This window comes from Procambarus clarkii, chromosome 68, assembly GCF_040958095.1.
Source record: "Procambarus clarkii isolate CNS0578487 chromosome 68, FALCON_Pclarkii_2.0, whole genome shotgun sequence".
In the NCBI taxonomy this organism is placed as follows: Eukaryota; Metazoa; Arthropoda; class Malacostraca; order Decapoda; family Cambaridae; genus Procambarus; species Procambarus clarkii.
In genome coordinates, this window is record NC_091217.1 from 11,264,498 (window position 1) to 11,286,619 (window position 22,122).

The window sequence follows — 22,122 nt, forward strand, 5'->3', positions numbered from 1 at the left end:
ACGTTCCAGGCTGACACTACCATTTATTTGGCAGCTATATAGCTGCTTTGCTTGAAACTTGAAACATGTATCCCATACCTTTGTGTTGTACATATTATTCATTGTATGTATGTATCCTTGTAATGTGGAATAAGATTGATGTACTGTACTTTGTTTATGTATAACAAGTGTTGTCTTGTTATACATAATTTTGTGTGTTTTGTGTGTGTTTTTGTTGGTTTATGATGTTTATGATGATCAAAATCTTTGTGTTGCCCACCCAAAGTGGGTGGGCAACACAAATTTTTGTGTGTTCCACAAAAACACTGTTTTTGAGTGAAACAAAAAACCCAGCATTGAATGTAATGAAACGTCATTTTCTGGGTGAGACCCAGAGGCTCTCTGGAGCTATACTGGGCTGATGTGTATATATTAGTCCATGGCAACAGTCAATTGAAGGAGTTCTAAGCCTACTGAGGACCAGAGCCAGAACCTGGCCCCCTCAAGAGAGGCACAAGGAGCTATGGCCTAAAGACACCCCCATGTCATTGCAAGCAGTCTTTGTCTGCCATCTACCAGGTCAGGCACCCAGAAAGGTAGGAATTTCAAAACAAACTACTGCTGGTCAAATATTGCAAACCAAAAGCCGTACTAGCGAACAGGACTCCCCAATTAAAAACAAGGAAACAAACATGTCGCCACAACCGCTGCGCATCTGTCTGTGCATATAGTGCGGATGGTGGACCCCCCGTCCACCTGGGAGGTGGACAGGGGGTCCCAGCCCTCCATGCCGGCAACTCTCCTCAGTTCAGAGGCCGAGTATCAAAAAACACAAAAAAACACCAATCGGAGAGAGGAAGGGATGCCGGAGAGCCTCCGGGTCTCACCCAGAAAATGGCATTTCATTACATTCAATGCTGGTTTTCTCTGGAGAGCACCTTTGGCTCCCTGGAGCTACCTAATCAAAGATAAGAAGAAAAAGGGGCTCGCCCGGGAGGCGGTTGTCACTCACTCTTCAACTCAAAGTCGAGACAACAGGCCACAACCTGCGACCCAAGGCTATATATGCTCGAAAAGGACTAGGAACATTAACAAGGTAACGTGCAGCCTGGATCCTATTCAACCTCCAATAACCCCGTGACCAAAAGATAGGCAAGGACATTACCAAAACAGCAGCCGAACGTCGAACTTACGAACGGCGTGGGCACGGGGAAAGACCGCAAGCTACCTGGACCGAATAATCTTGCGAACAACCTGGGTTACCCGCACCCTGGAATAGGGAAGAATGGAAACTGGGTTAACCCAAAGCACGTCCTCTGCCACAGAGGCCATAACACACAAATAACGGCGAAGAGCCGCAGACAAAAAACATGATGCACCCCCGGTCGAACCAACCAAGCTTCAACAACTCAAGGATTCCTTCGGAAAGCAGCAGACTCATACTTTGCCAGAAAAGGAGACCGCTGCAAACTAAGAAAAGACCACCAGGACTGATAGATAAAAAACCCTGCGGCAGAGGAGAGCATGACACTCTCTGACCTAACCCCCAGAGACCAATACCAACAAGAAAAGAGCCTTAGAAAAACATTCCTGAACCGAGGGAGCCACCCCAAACCGAGGAGAAGGGAGAAGAGAGCACCCGGTGCAACGACCAGAGCAGCTCAGGTGGCGCATGAGCAGGCCGGAGGTGAAAACGACACCCAAGAAAGCTTGTAAGCTTGTGGAATGGAGCAGAAGTGACATCCATCCCAAATGCAAACTGCAGCAGCTCCGCCAACACCACCCGAAACAAAGCAGCAGTATCTGGCATAAGAAGACGGTCCTGAAATAACCAAGAGAGAAAGGACAAAACAATCCGATCAGACATCGAAGACAATCTACAAAGAGACAAGTGCTGAAAAGACCGCCAGGAAATTACATTCTGCCGTCGAGAAGAAACTTGCAGGTGGGACACCAACTAAGCCACCTGATCACCATACAAGTGATGATAAACCCACTTCAGAAAGACCAGACGCGAGAAGCAGAGAAGATCGAACTAGTCATGTACCAGAATGGACCGACCTGCTGAAAAAGGCAGAGCCGCGGGAAGACCCTCGGGTTCGGACATCGAGCAAGAAGAGCCTGAAACCAGGGTGGGCTGGCCATCAAAGAGCCAACAGGACTACTCATCCCTGGGAAGTCTCTAAGCTAACCAAGACCCGGGGCAACAACTTAACTGGTAGGAAGAGGTACAGGTAACCCCAACTCGACCAGTCCAGCCGAAAGGCATCGACCCCATCGGCCTCGCAGTCCAGGAAGAGCGCCACATACACTGGAAGACGCTTTGACCAAGTCGATGCGAAGAGGTCCACCTCCAGGTGCTTATACGTTCGGCAGAGCCAACTGAATGAATCTGTGCTGACCATCCATTCCATGGATACGGGAATGAACCGAGACAGGCCATCCGCCAAGATGTTTGACACCCCATGAACGTGAACCGCCAGGAGAGCCAAACCCCAAAAACTCTGCAAATGAGTCACCTGAAGCGACCCGCCCCAAAGAGCCAAGGATTCAGAGTAGTCTGAATGGCGCCGGATCATGCTCCACGAGCAACACGAACCCTCTGAAGTGAATGCCACATCACCATGAACTCCTGCTGTGAGCCCAACGGAAGGACGGACCCCACTGACTCTGGCCAGCCTAGTGAGCACTGGTCATAAAACCCCAGCCGAGAGTTGAGAGACAAGGCATCCATGAACACATCGAGCGAGGGCTCGGAAAGTTGTCTGGGCATAGAATCCCAAAAAATCCTCAGAGGATGCCGGCAATGCAACAGCAGACACAAGGCTCCCGAGATCCGAATACAGCAATCACGAAAGTGGCGGAAGGAACGTCCCCGAAAAAACCAGAAGATCCGCCGAAGGCAGATCCGACCCGATGGTTAGACCAGCACAGCCAAGATCAGGCTCCTGCACCGATGTCCAAACAACCGACATGTGACCCGGGTACCCTCCGAAAACAGTCGTAAGCGGGACCGCAGCTGCAGCAACACCACCAGGATGAGAGACAAGGAAGCGGTTCGAGAGTCGCACACAAGATCCAGCCCAGTCTGAACCTAAGAGGGAACTAAATAGGACTTCTTCCAGTACACCACAATACTTCCAGTACTTCCTGCTGCCACTTTTGTAGATTGGAACTATGTTAGCCTTTTTCCACACATCTGCTAGGACTCCTGCACACAGAGATGCCTGAAAAATCAGTTTAAATGGAATGCTGAGTTCAGGTACACATTCTCTCAGAACCCATGGTGAAACTCCATCTGGGCAACTGCTTTGTTGTTACTTATTTATTTATTTATTTATTTATGTGTTTGTTTATATACAAGAAGATACATTTGATTTACAAGAGTACATAGGATTGATGTTTTTACATTCTTGTAAAGCTACTAACACACACAGTGTTTCAGGCAAATCCATAATCTAACAGATAATTTTAAGTAGGTAATTTCTTGCAAAATTTGATGAATGTTAATGATTAAATTGTAATAAAATTTGGAGAAAATTAATTGGTACATTAGAGTAAAATTTGAGGATTATCAACAGGTACATTGCAGTATAATTTGAGGATTATTTCTAGGTACATTGTAGTAAAATTTATGTTCAACATAACAACCAAAATATAAGATGATAGCAGTAATTACAATTGTGAAATTGATTGTCTTAGGCACATATACATTGGGGGGAAGTGGGAAGCATAAGATACAGTGCGAGTTTGAAGCAATAGGTAGGAAACTATGAGGATGAAATTAGGTACTTTTTGGTTTTACTTTTGAATAAGACATAGGTTGGACAACTTTTTAATTCTTTAAGGAGTGAGTTCCATAGACTTGGTCCCTTTATTTGCATAGTGTTTACACATATTTAGTTAGACTCTGGGTATATCAAAGAGATATTTATTTCTGGTGTGGTAATTATGGGTTCTATTACATCTATCAAGGAAGAGTTTCAAATCAGGATTTGCATTTAAGAACAAAGTTTTGTTCAAAGTAAATGGCGCAAGAGAATGTGTGGAGTGAGTTTGTTTAGTATGTTTAGGGATTTAAGCAGAGGAACTGTGTGTTGTCTGAGAACAGAGTTTGTTATTGAACTGATAGCAGATTTTTGCTGGGTGATGATGGGCTTGAGATAGTTTGCAGTGGGTGAACCCCATGCAGATACTGTATGTAAGATAGAGAGAGATTAGCACATAGTATAATGAGAGAAGAGCAGTGTTTGGAGCATAATATCTGATTTTAGAAAGTATACCGCCTGTTTTTGTAACTCTTTTTTTTTTTAGCTGTGTGTTGTATGTGGGTGCTGGAGTCGAGTCTCTTGTCTATGTATAGGCCTAGGAACTTAGCTCCCTGAGCATTTTTTCCACTTCGTCTCTAGACACCTCTATGTGCTTTATGTTGTTCACTAGATATTTTATTTTATCTGGGTCTCGGAAGATTTCATTTTGCACAAACACACTCTGGAATTTTTGTTTAATGTTTCACACTTTTTTTTCAATTTTCTGTGAATCTGTTTCCCATTTTCAACCTCTGAATACCATCCTTTACCTGCAATTTGCTGTTGATTAATTTATGGAATAGGCCTGGTTCTGTTTTACATTTGTCTGCTATCTCTTTCTCAAAGAGAGAGAATCAAACGGATCTCCCACAAAGATTTGGGAATTGAAGGGTGCTCTTTGCTACCAGATGATCATTCTTTCTGCCTTCGTTGTGCTGCCTTTTGGGTCAGTGACACCTACAACCCTGAGTCAAGTGCAGTTTGTTGCCTTGAGGTCTCTGCAATGAATGATGATGATTCTTTTTCGCAATACATGCAGTTTGCATGAAGGTATATCCTCTCAATGAATTCATGAGTGGGAATGTAGAAAGATGCGTATATGACAATGCACAACAACAACATCAACGGTCACGACGTGCCCGCATCAAGAAGATAACAACGCCGTCAAGGTGGGCGAGGATAAAGGCAAAATAAGAGGAAAGGGAGTCAGGATAGGAATAATGAGAACTGAAGGCGAATGCAAAGCATTGCAGCAGTAAAGAAAGCGAGGGAAAGGCAAGACACGAAGGGCGGGGGGGAGGGGAAGAAGGACGTGAAGGAGGCAATTGCAAAGCAGACAGGAGAAAGGAAGGGGGGGGTGCAAGCAGAGGAAGGTATAAGGAGCAAATGTGTAGAAGGGTAGAGAAAGTCTAGACAGGACAGGCGAGATTAGGACAGGGCAAGGCACGTTGACGGCATCTGGAGCCTCACGACTGGGATGCTAACACATTGGACTCCAGAGAAGTGCCAGCAGGAAAACGGGAGGAATACCTAGGAAGGGTGAGAGGACAAGTTGTGGGAGAACACAAAGTAGGAGGCCCATCAGGCAAGATGGCAGGGGCGCTTAGAAATCGGGACGACGGAGGTTTGCTTCCGCTTAGTACCGGGGGCAGAGATGTGTGGCAAGGCAGCCTGGGGAGAGACACAGGGAAGGCTCGCCAAAGAGTTCCGAAGGGCATAGTCCAACATCGATTCAAACGCACTGGAAATTGCAGAGGCAGCTGCAGGAGGATGGATGTCAACCGTAGAAGAAGCGGAGGAGAGGAGCGACGGGTCAGCTTCAGGAATGGGAAGGACGGACTGCGGAAAGAATTTAGTGACGAGGCAGACCAGCACCGACTAGTCATCGACAACATGAATGACAATAGCGTCAACAAGATCGGGACTCACTTGAATGGCAGGCGGGAGAGAAGAAGCCTCAGGGGCAAGAGGAACGTCAGTAACAAACACATCAGGCAAAAGCAAAGGAGGCAGCGGGTGACTAAGAACTGGGGCAGGATGAGGCAAAGCATGACTGGAGAGTGGAGTGATGATGGGAAGAGCCTTAGTGAGTGCTGCAACGTAGGAAGGACACTGCTTGAAAGTAATGGCATGATCACCACCACAGTTGGGGCAACAGAGCTTGTCGGTCTCACAGTCACGAGTGAAATGGGAACCAGAGCATTTGCCAAAACGAACTTCATTGGTACAGCCAAGGGAGGTATGGTAGAAACCCTTACAATGAAAGCACTGAGTAGGATGGAGGACATACACCTCCAATTTATGGAGAAAGCCATTAATCCAAACCCGATCAGGGGGGAGGGGAGTCAAGAAAAGTAAGGAGGAAGTGCCTGTGTCACACAGGTCACCATCAATCCGATGCATAAATTTCCTAACACCATAGACCAGAATGTCAGCATCCTGCAGTTGTGCCTTGATGTCGTTTGCACTAACGTCAACAACATGCCAGACCACATATCGTACCAAACGGTGCAATATGAGGCGTATCAGAGTCGTATAACAATGGCCCTTGTAACCACAGATATCAGTAATGTCCAAAAAGTCCCCGGAGGAAGTGTGGTCTACTGCAATCAAGTTCCTGCGTTTATTTGGCCTGAAATTGTTCACCATGATCTTAAAGAGCTCAGGAACAGTTTGATAGAAAAGCTGTTCGTGCCTTGATTCATGCCCTACTATTTCCAAAAACGCTCCGATCAGCGGGCTTATCAGCATCAAAGGCGATGATGAACGTACATAGGCTAGGAGAACTTGTCCGACCGGGAGGGAGTGGAGGGTGTGGAGACAGAGGTTGCAGGGGATCACAAGGCACTGCAGGACGCAAGCGACATTTTGCCTCCAATCTATTAGCCTTACTATGATGTTTACTGTCCAGAAAAACACCCTCGGGATCCCCCCTCCAAGACCAGGAGAACGTTGTGACCAGAATGCATTTTAAGGGACAACAGGTCCTGCAAACCCTCAAAGGGATCGGAAATGTCCATGGGAGAAACACTGCGCGAACCACCATTCATCGCCATGGTCGGCCAGCAAGTCAGAATGATTCTAGTTTAACCCTTAAATTGCGCATCGCATCATATGATGCTTTGACCGACTTGCAGAAAATTGCGCATTGCATCATATGATGCTTTGACCGACTTGCAGAAAATTGTGCATCGCATCATATGATGCTTTGGAGTACTACACAAGATTTAAACGGCCCGCGGATACACGGGGTTCACCACACCTTCATCAGGGCTCTTGTAAACAGACTCCATTTTTTTTTTTAAATCATGGGCCAAATTCCCAGGTGTTAGGGGCCTCAGTATTGAGTGAGCTACCAAGCCTGATGCATGCAGCATGAGCTCACAGCACTGCTGTTCAGCTTGTGACCACAGCATTACCTAAAAATGCCATAATATACTTGTTCATGCTATTATGTAGCGATGATATTATTACAGAAGACCCCTGACTGTGATAAAACTGACTAGAGTTCTGATAATAGCAGGATTGTGGTGATATTTAGCGCTGTGCTGCATGGAGGGAGGAGTAATGCTGTGGGAGGGAGGGTGGTGGCGTTGTCTTCTGACAGTGTGTGGCCACCTTTTATTGACTGCACTCACCGTACCAGCTTAGTGGTTCGCTATGGTGAATACAAATGTAGATACTTATATGTAACGTGTGTATAGAGGGTATAAACAGCAATAGGAATAGGTTGGGAGCCGCCATTTTGGTGAGGGAGGTGCGTCATCTGCACGACTTTCCATGTTTACTGGTGACCACTATGGTCTTTGGGTACCATACCAGTTTACTTATAAATAAATAAATAAATAAATAAATGTTTATTTTGATAAGGTACATACATACAAGAGATTTTACAAAGTTTGTTGGATTAATAGATAGAGCTAGTACATACAATGCCTAAAGCCACTATTACGCAAAGCGTTTTGGGCAGGAAAAAACATTGACTAAAGCTTAATACTAATGGGTATAAAGAATAAAATGTGTTGAGAACAAATAAAAATAGAGATGAAAGAGGGGGGAACATGGCTGAAAAAGCAACACAAATACAATTACAAATTATTACAGACAATTACAGACAAACAGCGTTGAATAAAAAAAAAAAAAAAAAAAAAAAGCAGACATGGGTTGCCAACAGAGGGGTAAGGTAGGTTACAGGGAATTTATTAGGTAGTGCTTCGTTTTTATCTTAAACTGGTTGAGAGAGGTAGTCTTTAACATGGTTGGGAAGGTCATTCCTCATTCTGGGTCCCTTGATTTGTAGAGCATTTCTAGTTTGATTAAGTTGTACTCTTGAAGTATCAAAACTGTATTTATTTCTGGTGTGCTCATGGGTTCTGTTACAACCTTCAATGAAGCTTTTGAGGTCAGGATTGGCATTACAGTTCAGCATTTTATATATGTATAATACACATGAGAGAATGTGCAGTGACTTAATATCTAACATATTCAGAGATTTGAGTAGGGGTACCGAGTGATGTCTGGGGCTAGAGTTGGATATTGTCCTAATAGCAGCTTTGTGTTGAGTAATTAGAGGACGTAAATGATTTTGGGTAGTAGAACCCCAAGCACAAATACCATAGTTGAGATATGGATAGATGAGGGAGTAATAGAGAGTCACCAGGGCAGGGTGGGGTACATAATATCTGATCTTAGAAAGAATGCCAACAGTTTTGGAAACTTTTTTTTTATATACTTAGAATGTGTCCCTGGAAATTCAGCTTTTGGTCAATGAGAACGCCAATTAACTTGCCATCTAATTTGTTACAAATTTTGGTATTGTTTATTTTGAGATTTATTTGATTAGAGGATTTATTGCCAAACAGAATATAAAAAGTTTTGTCAATGTTAAGGGTGAGTTTGTTGGCAGTTAGCCAAAGATGGACTTTATTTAGCTCAGTATTTACTGTGGCATTTAGAGCAAGGGGGTCAAGGACTGGAGTAAATGAAGGTTGTGTCGTCAGCAAATAGAATTGGTTTGAGGTGTTGGGAGGCATTTGGAAGGTCATTAATGTAGATGAGAAAGAGGAGAGGGCCAAGTATGCTGCCCTGAAGAACACCAATGTTGATGGGTAGGGTGGGAGAAATTGTATTATTCACAGAAACATACTGGAGCCTGTCAGTAAGGTAAGATTTGAGGTATTGCAGGGAGTGTCCTCTGACTCCATAATGATGTAATTTAAGGTGGTGGTTTTGGTGGTTGACAGTGTCAAAAGCCTTACGCAGGTCCACAAATAACCCAACAGGGAACTCCTTTTTATCAAGAGCTGCACGAATCAAGTTAAGCATACTAATAAGTGCATCATTAGTGCTTTTTTTGGGTCTGAAGCCATATTGGCAAGAGCTAAGTTTATTGTGTTTGGCTAGATAAGAGTACAGCTGCTTGTAGATTAGTTTTTCAGATATTTTTGACAAGTTAGGCAGGATTGATATAGGTCTGTAGTTGTTAACATCTGTGAGATCACCACATTTGAGGACAGGGGTTACTCTTGCTTTTTTTAGAATGTCTGGAAAGGTTTGGAGTTCTAGTGACTTGTTGAAGAGCAATGCAATAGCAGGGGCTAAAGGTCTGGAGGCTTTTTTGTAAATTAAACTTGGTATCTCCTCAAGGGCACTAGACTTGGTTTTAAGGGAAAGGATTATCTCATTAACATCAGTGGAATTTGCAGGCGTTAGACTGTGAACAGTTACCTGTAAGATAGTCCTGAACATCAGTACTGGAAGATAGAATATCATTTGCAAGGGATGACCCAATGGAAGAGAAGAACCTATTGAACTCAATAGCAGTATCAGAGGCTGTAAGCTGACCATCGTTATTGGACAGGAGTATTGGTTTGTTATTTAAAATCTTCTTTGATCCCAATATTTGTGAAATTGTGCTCCATGTTTTCTTAACATGCCCTTTGTTTGGGTAAATTTATCTTTGTAGTATTTAATTTTGGCTCTTCTAATTATTTTAGATAGCAATGATGAGAAATTCTTTGAAAATTCTTTGGAGACGATTCCTAACCTATACTTCTTCTCAAGGTCTTTCTGGTCCAAATTCCGGCTCCGAAGTGTCTGAGTATTTCAGAGTTGGGGCAGGGTTTCGTTGGGTTCGAGACTCGGGCAATCTCGGTGGATGCCCCTTCTGGGGTGGCGACGGAAATGTTCGGCTGGTTCCTCCTGCCGAAGCATCTGGGTCTGACCAGTGGGCCCCCTTCCTTCCTTCCTTCCTACTTTTACAGCTCCTCCACCCTTTTCTTGTGAGGCCGGAGTTTTGGAAGATGGCTCGGCCCCGGGGCCTACTGTGGAGGCTTCCAGGGTGGGGGAGGGATTGACTTGGGGGTCTTAAACCCTATTAAACCCCTCTTGGGTTTTTGTTCCCTCAGAATGGGGTTTATTGTTACAAAGAGTGGGGCTTTCTTTCCCCCCCTCCGCGTACGAGTAAGATTTGGTGTCTGTCCCTTCCCAGGTTCGGTTCCATGTCCCTTCAGGTCCGTCGGGCCTGTCGTTCCAGAGGTTTTCAGCTTCCTGCTTCCCTCCCCATGTGGTGCAGAACGCCATTGCGGCTTATCTCCTGTGCGATCCAGAGTATGCCTCCATAATGGATCCTACTTTGTTCAGGTTTGGATCTGCGTTTCCACACTGGCTTCGTCATGATGTTCCAAAGATGTCCTGGCTTGCAGACTGCCCTGTTTTTTTGTTGGAGGCGTGGCATACATTCTGTCGGTCTAACATTAGGGAGAGGATAGGTTCATTAAAATGGAGACAGGTGAGATAACTGATAATGATGATGAGATGACTAATATTTTTAATAAATATTTTATCTCTGTACAGGGGTACCTCCTTACCTTGAGGTTACCTTGAGGTGCTTCTGGGGCTTAGTGTCCCCGCGGCCCGGTCGTCGACCAGGCCGTAAACCTCAGTTTACGAATTTAATCCGTTCCTGGAGATGGTTCATAAACCGAAGCTAATTTCCCCATAAGAAATAATGGGAAATGAATTAATCCATTCCTGACTCCCCAAAAACTTCACTTCAATGTAAATTTTATGCCTAATTCACCCATATCTTCACTACATTGGTATGGTATTCACTACATTGGTAAGTTGGTATTATATATCTCACCATGGGTCCCAAGAAAGCCAGTGTTAAGGATCAAGGCAAGAAAGTGCATGTGAGGATGACAATAGAGGAAAAACAAAAGATCATTCGGAAGCATGAAATGGTACACATGTTGTTGAACTTTGTAGATAGTACAACAAATCCACATCGATATGCACTATACTTAGCAAGAAAAAGGACATTATGAGTGCTAAAGTACCAAAAGGCATAAGAACAATCACAAAACAAAGACCACAAATACTTGAAGAAGTGGAGATTAAGATGTTGAAGATTAAGAAGTGGTGTCAGATGTGGGAAGAAATGCAAACTTATATTGAAAAGTCTCTCACAGAGAAAGCTGTAGTAGGGCGTTGCATTAATCTTTTCAATGACAATGTGATGCCTCACTTCAGAGACATCTTGCGAAGAAGGGAAAAACAATCTTCCATGGACAGATTTGTTGTGAGAAAATCGAGCAGTGAGCCATAACCAGGATCTAGTGGTATGCAGGCAAAACGTGCCAGAAAATGCACCCCAGAGAGGTCCTCATTGCCTGATGTTATAATAGAAGGGGACTCCCCTTCCAAACAGTAACACCTCTCCTCCTCACCCCTCCTCACCATCTTCCATATGCCTACAGCATTCATCAGCAAGGGTAAATAATAACTTGAACATAGTTTTGTAGGTTTATTTAGATGAATTAGGTATAAAATTTAGTTTGAAGTGAGGTTTTTGGGTAGTCAGGAATAGGTTAATTCATTTCCCATTATTTCTTATGGGGAAATTAGCTTCGGATTACGAGTTTTTGGAATACGAGCTGTCTTCAGGAATGGATTAAACTCTTAAACCAAGGTACCACTGTAATTTTAGTGAAGTTTTAACAAGTAATATTTGCGACAATAAACATTTATTGTGGGCGCATTACTGACACATGTATCACAGTTCCATGGAATTTTATGAACGTATTCGATAAAAAAAAGAAATAAAACTGCATTGGAAATACATAAAACAAATAATTGAAAATATATTTGTGGCAACTCGCGGTGCTTGAATGGCCCAGACGACCGTGTCTGGGAGCTTCACACATGGGTGACAGCTCGTGATGACGTCACAGCACACCTTGTCCATGTCCCCACAGTCAAAGTAACTGGAATTTGGTATTTACAGTATTTTTACATAGACATGTTCAGGAAAGGGAATTTATCATTTTACAAAGACATTTTTTTTTGGGGGGGAACACTTGATTTCATGCGCACAGGGGGAATGTCACAATAAACTTGGTGCATCAAAGTGGTTAAACAAATAGTGAAACTCGAGCCAAACAAATCCCCAGGGCCAGACGAAGTGTGTGCCAGGGTGCTTAAAGAATGCAGAGAGCAGCTTTGCGAGCCATTGTCTACCATATTTAATTAATAAATCATTAGAGTCAGGCAGAGTGCCAGAATCGTGGAAGATTGCTAATGTAGTTCCAATTTTCAAGAAAGGAGATAGATCACTTGCATCAAACTAACAGCTAATTAGCTTAACATCTATTGTGGGAAAGTTACACGAATTAAATAATTGCATATACCATTCGTCTTCATCTTGAAAAACATAAATTAATAAATGATTCACAACATGGATTTACAAATGGCCGTTCATGTTTAACAAATATGCTATTATTTTATTCCAGCATAGTTGAGGCAGTTGATAGTAGTAAGGTTTGTGAAGTTGTGTATCATGAATTTAGCAAAGCTTTTGATACAGTGCCACATGAAAGACTGATTGAAAAGATAAGAGGCTCATGTTATTGGGGTGCTGTATTAAGTTGGATTAGGGCATGGCTATACCAAAGGAAACAAAAGAGTTAGTATAAGTAGGGTTAAGTCAGACTGGGAAAATGTTGTAAGTGGAGTGCCTCAAGGCTCATTCCCAGGACCTCTGTTATTCATAACATGTATATAAATGATTTAGATTCAGGTTTGAGCAACAATATTTGCAAATTTGCCGATGATACAAAAATCAAGAGGGAAGTAAACATGGAAAAAGACTCATTATCACTTCAAGACTATCTAAATGTGGTTTTGAAATTGTCAAAAGATTGGCAGATGCAGTTTAATGCTGACAAATGTAAGGTTTTGAGGCTAGAGTTACAAGATATGAGCTAGATAGTCTGTGGTAAGTGGAACCACTTACAGCGTAATGTGGTGGAGGTGGGGTCTCTTGATTGTTTCAAACATGGGTTGGACATGTATATAAGTGGGATTGGGTGGTTATAAATAGGAGCTGCCTTGTATGGGCCAATAGGCCTTTTTCAGTTACCTATATTCTTATGGTCCCGCGCGCTTGAGTGACATTAAGCTGGGACGGTGGTCCATGTTTTCCTGTGGGGCGAGTTTGAGCACCTCGATGCTTGCTTGTTCGACCCTGCCCTTCCTCAGGATGTTGGTGTGGTGCAGCTTCATATGCAGGTTTCCTTCCTTGGGATGTTGGTGTGGTGCAACTTCACGTGCAGGTTCCCTCCCTTTTGACTTCGCTGGTTGCTGAGGACTTGCGTATGTTACATGACTTGTTATATGACAGAGTGCTGGGAAGATGAGACACCATGACCGTAACTCTCATCCTGTAACTACACGTAGGTAATTACGTGCGTGCACGTGGCCAATTGGCTAAGGTCCTGCAGTTCTTTTTTCTCCTCGAGTTGTCCTCGGCTTGGCTTACGGAGGATTTGGAGGCACTTGGGGCCATTCCCGGGTCTGGTACCTTGGTCTCGGCGGTACATGTGTCGTCTGCCCTGCTGAAGCTGTTTATGCCGATCCTGTGAGTTGCATTGTACAGTATCTGTTTGATGCTTGCTACGTACCTCTGTGGAATCTGAATGGGCCCCTGGTTCTTAGGTTTTTGTCGCTTTTTTCTCCCTTGCCGATTGCGGAGTCTGGAGTTGGGCAGTACCTGTATCTGCAGGCAGCTTCTGCTAGTTGTCGTCCGATGTTGGATTTGTTGGTTCTCCAGGGTGGCTCATGGGGGTTCCTCCCGGAGAGGTCGTGCCAGGGCTCGGGGCTCCTTCAGTTGGAGTAGGCAGGTGGTGCCAGGTTTGGAGCCGGTGCTGCTTTCTGTCCTGCCTTTGTCTAGTTGGCGCGGTGCTTGCTCTGTTCGTCGGTCGGGTTCCCGGCAGGGGTGTCCACCCTTTCGCCGTTTGCCCCATTGATGGTGCGATGGGGGGAGGGGGTTCGCGCTGCTTGCTCACGCCTGGTTTCATGGCTTTTTGGGTCATTTCCTATGGCCTGCGGTGATGCTGGCATCCCCTTCTCCTTCGGGGAGCCTCGTGGAGCAGGCTTCTTCTCTTGTGCTCTGTCGGGTCATCTTGGAGCCGGGCACTTGGATAGTATCCCTGGACCTCCCGGAATCGTATTGGCATATTCCGATTCATCCAGGGATCATGCCGTGGCTTGGTCTTGTTGTGGGGCGTCAGGCTTACCATTTTCGTTGCTTTCCCTTTGAGTTGAATCCTACACCTCGCATGTTTACATGCCTTACCCAGGTCGTGGTGGCCCGTCTGCATTTGCTAGGGATTCGAGGCCTGGCCTACCTTGACGACTGGTTGGTGTGGGCACCCAGCTGGTCCGTGTGTCTGCTCGTCAGGGGTTTGGTTTTTTTCCCAGCTCACCAGGCTCAGGTTCCTAGTGAACTGGCAGAAGTCCCATCTGGTTCCCTCTCAGGTTCGGTGTTGGCTAGGTCTTGTGGGGGACTCTCGGACTGCTTCCTTGTCTCTCCCTCTGGCGTCTCTGCTTCGGCTGCAGACCCACCTTCGTTTGTTGTTTGGGGGGCTCCTGGGTCACCCGGCGGATGCTCAAGGGCTTGTGTGGCAGCCTGAACTTTGCCATCTTGGTCTACCCACCGGGTCAGGTGTAGCTTCGTCAGCTGTTATGGTTCCTTCGGGAAGGTCCCTTCTGCCTCTCTAGCGATTGCTGGGTTCGGCCTCTGGGGCCTTGCATCGGCTGCTGTGTTGCCAACTTCCTTTTCGGGTTTTATAGGTTTCAGTGCCTTGGCACCTACCCGAGCCCTCGCTTGATGTGTTTATGGACGCGTCGTCTCTTGGCTGGGGCTTTGTGACCAGTGCTCAACAAGCCGGCTAGGGGCGGTGGGTTCTGTCCTTCCATTGGGCCCATAACATGGTGCGGGAGTTCGCAGCAGTGTGGATGTCGCTCTGGAGGGTTCAGGTCACTCATGGATTGATGATCAGGCTTCATTTGGACTGCTTCCCGGTGGGTCAATGCCTGAACCAAGGGGGTGTTCGATGTGGTCCTTAGCTCTTTGGGGCTGGTCGCTTTGGTTAACTCGTCTGTTGAGTTCTTGGGGTTTGGCTCTCCTAGCTGTTCACATCCAGGGGGTGTCCAATGTCCTGGCAGGTGGCCTGTCTCGGTTCATTCCCCTGTCCACGGAATGGACGGTCGACGCCGACCGTTCAGTTGGCTCTGCCCGACGTACGGGCTCCCAGAGGTGAACCTCTTCGCGTCTGTGTGGTCGAAGCATCTTCCATATTATGTGGCGCCCTTCTCCAACTGTGAGGCTGTCAGGGCAAATGCCTTCAAGCAGGACTGGTCGAGATGGGGGTTACCTTTACCTCTTTTTCCCGGTTCTGCTGTTGCTCCTGGTCTTGGCTCGCTTGGAGACTTGCCAGGGAAGAGTAGTCATCTTGGTTCCTTGGTGGCCGACCCAGCCTTGGTTTCAGGCGCTGCTCGCTCGGTATCTGAACCCAGGGGTCTTCCCACGGCTCCTCTTCTTATAGGAGATTGGCCCAGTCCACTTCATGGCTGGTTTGATCTTTGCCTTGAGTCTTCGCGTCTGGATTTTTTTTTACTCAGGTCCATCACCATTTGTATCGTGATCAGGTGGCTTCTTTGATGGTGTTCCACCTGCGTGCTTCGTTTCGGTGGCAGTATGAAGTTTTCTGGCGGTCCTAACATATTTTCTTGTCCCGTCATGGGTTTACTTCAGTTTCTGATGCGGTGGTGTTGTCCTTTGTCTCGTGGTTGTTTCAGGGTCATCACCTGATGCCTAATATCGTCACCCCTTATCATGCGGTGCTGGCGGAGCCACTCCAGATTGCATTTGGGATTGATGCTCTTTTTTTCCTGTTGGCATTGGCCTCTGGGGGTCAGGTCAGGGAGCTTCATGCTCTCCTCTGGTGCAGGGGCTTCTGCTCTTTTTGTCCTGGTGGTAAGTTTGTTCATTTGCAGCCATCTTCTTCTTTTCTAGCGAAGAATGAGACTGCGGCCATCCGGAGGGGTCCTTAGGTTGTTTCGGCCAAGGGTGCATCATGTTGAGTGATGCAGAGTGCAGAGTGATACGTTTTAGACTACACAATGAAACTGCTATAGACAATTTTATAACTGCTGCTGATAATGTCAACTGGGAGTCCGAGTTAGGTAACATAGTGGACATCAACCTAGCAGTGCAATCTTTTCTTCAAAAAACTCTTAGCCTTTATAATACCCACTGTCCTATGCTTACAAAACAAGTCACAACCAAAAGGCTTAACAATCCCTGGCTTACAAAGGGAATACTTAAATCTATTAATAAAAAACATGACCTTGAGAAGAAGTATAGGTTAGGAATTTTCTCCAAAGAATTCTCAAAGAATTACTCATTATTGCTGTCTAAGATAATTAGACGAGCCAAAACTAAATACTACGAAGATAAATTTACCCAAATAAAGAGCAACATTAAACAAACTTGGAGAACAATTTCTCAAATATTGGGATCAAAGAAGTCTTTAAATAACAAACCGACTCTCCTGTCTAATAACGATGGTCAGCTTTCAGCCTCTGATTCTGCTATTGAGTTCAATAGGTTCTTCTCTTCCATTGGTTCATCCCTTGCAAATGATATTCCATCTTCCAGTACAGACATTAATGACTATCTTTCAGGTAACTATCCACAGTCTCTGTACCTAAAGCCTATTAATTCCACTGACGTCAATGAGATAATCCTTTCCCTTAAAACCAAGTCTGGTGCCCTTGAGGAGATACCAACTTTAATTTACAAAAAAGCCTCCAGATCTTTAGCCCCTGCTATTGCTTTGCTCTTCAACAAGTCACTTGAACTCCAAACCTTCCCAGATATTCTAAAAAAAGCGAGAGTAACGCCTGTCCACAAATGTGGTAATCTCACAGATGTTAACAACTACAGACCTATATCTATCCTGCCAAACTTGTCAAAAATTTTTGAAAAACTAATCTATAAGCAGCTTTACTCATATCTAGCCAAACTCAATATACTTAGCCCTTGCCAATATGGCTTCAGACCCAAAAAAAGCACTAACGATGCACTTATTAGTATGCTTATCTCGATTCATACAGCTCTTGATAAAAATGAGTTCCCTGTTGGGTTGTTTGTGGACCTGCGTAAAGCTTTTGATACTGTCAACCACCAAAACCTTCTTCGTAAATTACATCATTATGGAGTCAGAGGACACTCCCTACAATACCTCAAATCCTACCTTACTGACAGGCTCCAATATGTTTCTGTGAATAATACAATTTCTCCCACCCTACCCATCAACATTGGTGTTCCCCAGGGCAGCATACTTGGCCCTCTCCTCTTTCTCATCTACATTAATGACCTTCCAAATGCCTCCCAACACCTCAAACCAATTCTATTTGCTGACGACACAACCTTCATTTACTCCAGTCCTGATCCCCTTGCTCTAAATGCCACAGTAAATACTGAGCTAAATAAAGTCCATCTGTGGCTAACTGCCAACAAACTCACCCTTAACATTGACAAAACCTTCTATATTCTGTTTGGCAATAAATCCTCTAATCAAATAAATCTCAAAATAAACAGTACCCAAATTTGTAACAAATTAGATGGCAAATTCCTTGGCATTCTCATTGACCACAAGCTGAATTTCCAGGGACACATTCTAAACATATCAAAAAAAGTTTCAAAAACTGTGGGCATTCTTTCTAAGATCAGATATTATGTACCACACCCTGCCCTGGTGACTCTCTATTACTCCCTTATCTATCCATATCTCAACTATGGTATTTGTGCTTGGGGCTCTACTACCCAAAATCACTTACGTCCTCTAATTACTCAACACAAAGCTGCTATTAGGACAATATCCAATTCTGGCCCCAGACATAACTCGGTACCCCTACTTAAATCTCTGAATGTGTTAGACATTAAGTCACTGCACATTCTCTCATGTGTATTATACATATATAAAACGCTAAACTATAATGCCAATCCTGATCTCAAAAGCTTCATAGAAGGTTGTATCAGAACCCATGAGCATCACACCAGAAATAAATACAGTTTTGATATTCCTAGAGTACGACTTAATCAAACTAGAAATGCTCTACAAATCAAGGGGCCCAGAATGTGGAATGACCTTCCCAACCATGTTAAAGACTGTACCTCTCTCAACCAGTTTAAGTTAAAAGTGAAGCTATACCTAATAAATTCCCTGTAACCTACCTTACCCTTCTATTGTCAACCAATGTCTGTTTTTTTCTTTAAAGAGCGCTGTTTGTCGACATATTTGTATTTGTGCTGCTTTTTCATCTGTTTTCATTTCTTGTTTTCATTCTACTCATTATGCTCAATTAGTATTAAGCTTGTCATTTAAGTTTATCATGCCCGAAACGCTTTGCGTAATAGTGGCTTTAGGCATTGTATGTACTAGCTCTACCTATAAGTCAAACAATCTTTGTAAAAATTTATTGTATGTATGTACCTTACCTAAATAAAATTGTATTGTATTGTATTGTATGTATTGTGTCCGGTTACGGCTCTCTGCCGTTATTTGTGCTCCACAGCTTCTGTGTCCGGAGACACCCTTTGGGTTGATCCGGTTTCCCTTCTTCCCTGTTCCAGGGTTTGGGTCTCCCAGGTCGTCTGCAGGGTTATTCGGTCTAGCCAGCCTTTTTTTTTTTTTTTTTGTCCCCATGCCCACAACGTTTGCAAGATTGCTGTGCTTGCTGCCATTTTCGGTAACAAGTCTTGGGATGACATTCGGGCGTGGGATTTTTAGCGATCAAACTGGGTCCTAGCTGCACATTACCTGGTCAGTATTCCTGGGCCCCGTCGGGCCTGTGTCACTTTGGGTCGGTGGTTGGAGCCAGTTGTCTTGACTTGGTGTTGAAGCACGAGTGCCGACTGCTTCCCGGGCAAGTCCCTCTTGTTTTTGTCTTTGAGTAAGTAGTTCCAGGGAGCCGAAGGGGCTCCCCTTCCCCCAGAAAATCAGTGAATGTAATGAAATGCCATTTTCTGGGTGAGACCCAGAGGCTTCCCGGCAATCCTCCCTCCCTCCGGTCAGCAGTTTTTTGCATGTTTTTGACATCCAGCCTCAGAACTGAGGTGTGGGTAGCCGATATGAGGGGGTCTGGGGCTCCCCCTTTTCCCTTACGGGGAAAGGGGAGCTGCATAGACAAGCGGCTCGGCAATGTGGTGACGTCATGCTCATTTGCTCGTTTTCTTTTCGGGAAGTTCTGTCCACTAGTTCGGCTTTCAGTAGCAATTTCTTAACCAAAATACGGGTTTGTTTTGGGACGCTTACCTTTCTGGGTGCCTGACCCAGTGGATGGCAGATATAGAATGCTTCCAACCACACGGGTTTTTACAGGCCATTGCTCCTCATGCCAGAACCTGCTTGTTGTCCCCAGTAGGCCTGGAACTCCATTCACATTGACTGATGCCAAAGTCTAATACTGTATATCCATATCAGCCTTGATGGATAGCTCCGGGGAGCCTCCGGGTCTCACCCAGAAAATGGTGTATCATTACATTCAATGCTGGTTTTTTGGTTGTGAAAAGTTGTGTTTGTGTGTGCAAGATTTCTTACATTCTTATTATATGTGCATGCGAGTGTATTTGTGAACTTATTTTTAATAAGTCCTCATTTGCTTTAAAATTTTATCATTCCCTATTTTAAACACAAAGGTTAGGATATTATAGTTTAAAGTTAAATCAGAGAGTACAGAGGAACCTCGAGTGACGAGCAGCCCCATCTACGAGCATTTCAGGTAACGAGTGAGCCACTGGCAGAAAATTTATCTAGATTCACAAGCTTCCGCTCGGTTAACAAGAAAACCACGTGGTGCTTCGTAGCTTTCCCGCTGGTTCTCGCAAATTCTCAGATGCGTAGAATAAGCATCCCTCTGCATTTATTTGAGCGTTACTTTGTGTTTTTGTGACTACAGTTTTTAACCCACGATGTTGCCAAAGAAGCTGCTTGCTAAAGATAGTGTTGTCAAGAGGAAGAAAGACACAATTACTGTAGATTTGAAAAAGGAAATCATAGGAAAGTGTTGGGAATGTTTGAAAAGGTGAACACATTCTTGGAAAAGCATCACCTTGATAAAGCAGTGACTGCATGGGGTGTGAACTTGTTTAATGGAAATTTACTGTCTCATTTTAAGGCGTTGACCAGACCACACACTAGAAAATGAAGGGACGACGATGTTTCGGTCCGTCCTGGACCATTCTCACTATGGTGAGAATCGCCTCACACAAACGAATTGAGAATGGTCCAGGATGGACCGAAATGTCGTCGTTCCTTCATTTTCTAGTGTGTGGTGTGGTCAACATATTTCAGCCACATTATTGTGACATCATCTGCTCATTTTAAGGACATCCTAAAATGAAGACAAAAGCAAGTGTCAATAGATACATTCTTTGAAAGGTACAGAAAAGATGAGCAAGTGATAGTGAACCACAATCCTGTGGGATGAAATTCACAAGAGGAGAGAGCCCGCCTGACTCGGAGGTGAATTCTCCTTCCACACCATAACCCCTCTCCTCCTTCCAACCTCCCACTTCGTCTCCCTCAAGCCAGCAATGACTCTTCATAAGGTAAAGTACAATTGAAAACAGTAAAACAAAACATTTGTAATAACAACATGTACAAGTATTATAATTACATTATGAAATTTCATATTGATGTTTTTTTGGGGGTGGAACGGATTAATTGTATTTCCATTATTTTAAATGGGGAAATTCGTTTCTCAAGATGGGCGTGTCACACGACGAGCTTGGTGCCGGAAAGGATTACTGTATATTTGTTAACCTAGGTTCCTCTGTAGTTGATTCCCAGCAAAAAATATATATACCAGCATACCAATCCACACACCCATAACTGTTCCAAGCAGAACACTGCTTACTAACTCTTATCCACTCTACATACTATCCATAATACTGTACTTTAAATATCTTGTCTATAGATGGGGACTAACAACATATGTGTATTTTCGTCCGTAGGGGTCCTTACCCAGCTCAAACGTAGCTTTACTGACCTCCGCCTGCATAGAGTGGAGGGTAAGGTCCATAGATCGGAGAGTAGATCGGGTAAGACATTGTCTCAATAGTATTTGCTGTCCCATAATTTTTTTCATAGTTCTCCATATAATAATGGCTTGTGCTGATATTTGAATTTTTAGTAATAAAGTCATAAATTACTGTCTCTTGCAAAATCTGAGTCTTTTTCATGACATTTAAAAAATTTGGAGGTGTTTTCCTTTGTGTAATATTAATCTTTAAATAGTTTTTTTGACAGCTTATTAAAAAAAAAAATTTTAAGCTTAAAGTTTAATAGAAATTTCAGAGACAGTTACATAGTTTTTCTATAAGGATGGCTTGCTAGGAAATTGTTAAATGTTTCACATTTAAATTGTGTTTGTTTAGTATTTAGTAGTTTTAGTCCCCTTTTCACCATCACTACTGTACCACTATTCCTATGACAACCACAGTCAGCAACAACAGTAACACCACAATTTCTATGTGAGCATTTTTTTGCTGGAAAAATGTGTTTTGTGACTTGATATTTCTCGGTGTGCTTTTCACTAATAGTGAGAACTTTTAATCTTGAGCACTGTTTGTTGATAATCTTGCTTTGTTGTATCCAAAATATATGGTACGTTAGATAGCTGCTATACTTGTATTGTACCGATTTAAACTTTTCAGACATTGAAATTACTTGCTAGAGATGTGAGTGCATGAATCTAACAAATTCTTTTATATTACAAAATGTTTAATCATAATGAGTACTTTGTCTTTATTATGATTGCATGTTAACAAGAGTTAGAGTACTGTACAGTACTCTAATTGCACAGTACTTTCAGATCTGCCAGTGATCTGCCATACATGAAAGTCATTGTAGTTGAGCTATTATTTTGTTTCAGTTGCCACTCATTCCATGATGTGTTTTGTTTTTTTGATAATGAATCTATA

The 22,122-nt window shown here is 43.8% G+C and overlaps 1 protein-coding gene across 7 annotated transcripts in view; it reads left to right on the forward strand.

Moving 5' to 3' along the window:
• The window catches only part of sei (seizure), a 1,036,232-nt gene that overhangs the window by 879,866 nt on the left and 134,244 nt on the right, over nt 1-22,122 (forward strand). For 4 of the 7 annotated variants that reach the window (XM_069310832.1, XM_069310833.1, XM_069310835.1 and 1 more), the window contains one exon: nt 21,154-21,240. The exons of the other annotated variants lie outside the window; for them this stretch is intronic. In XM_069310832.1, the coding sequence (XP_069166933.1) occupies nt 21,154-21,240 (87 nt within the window). The remainder of the gene's footprint in view (nt 1-21,153; nt 21,241-22,122) is intronic. 7 annotated transcript variants of the gene reach the window in all.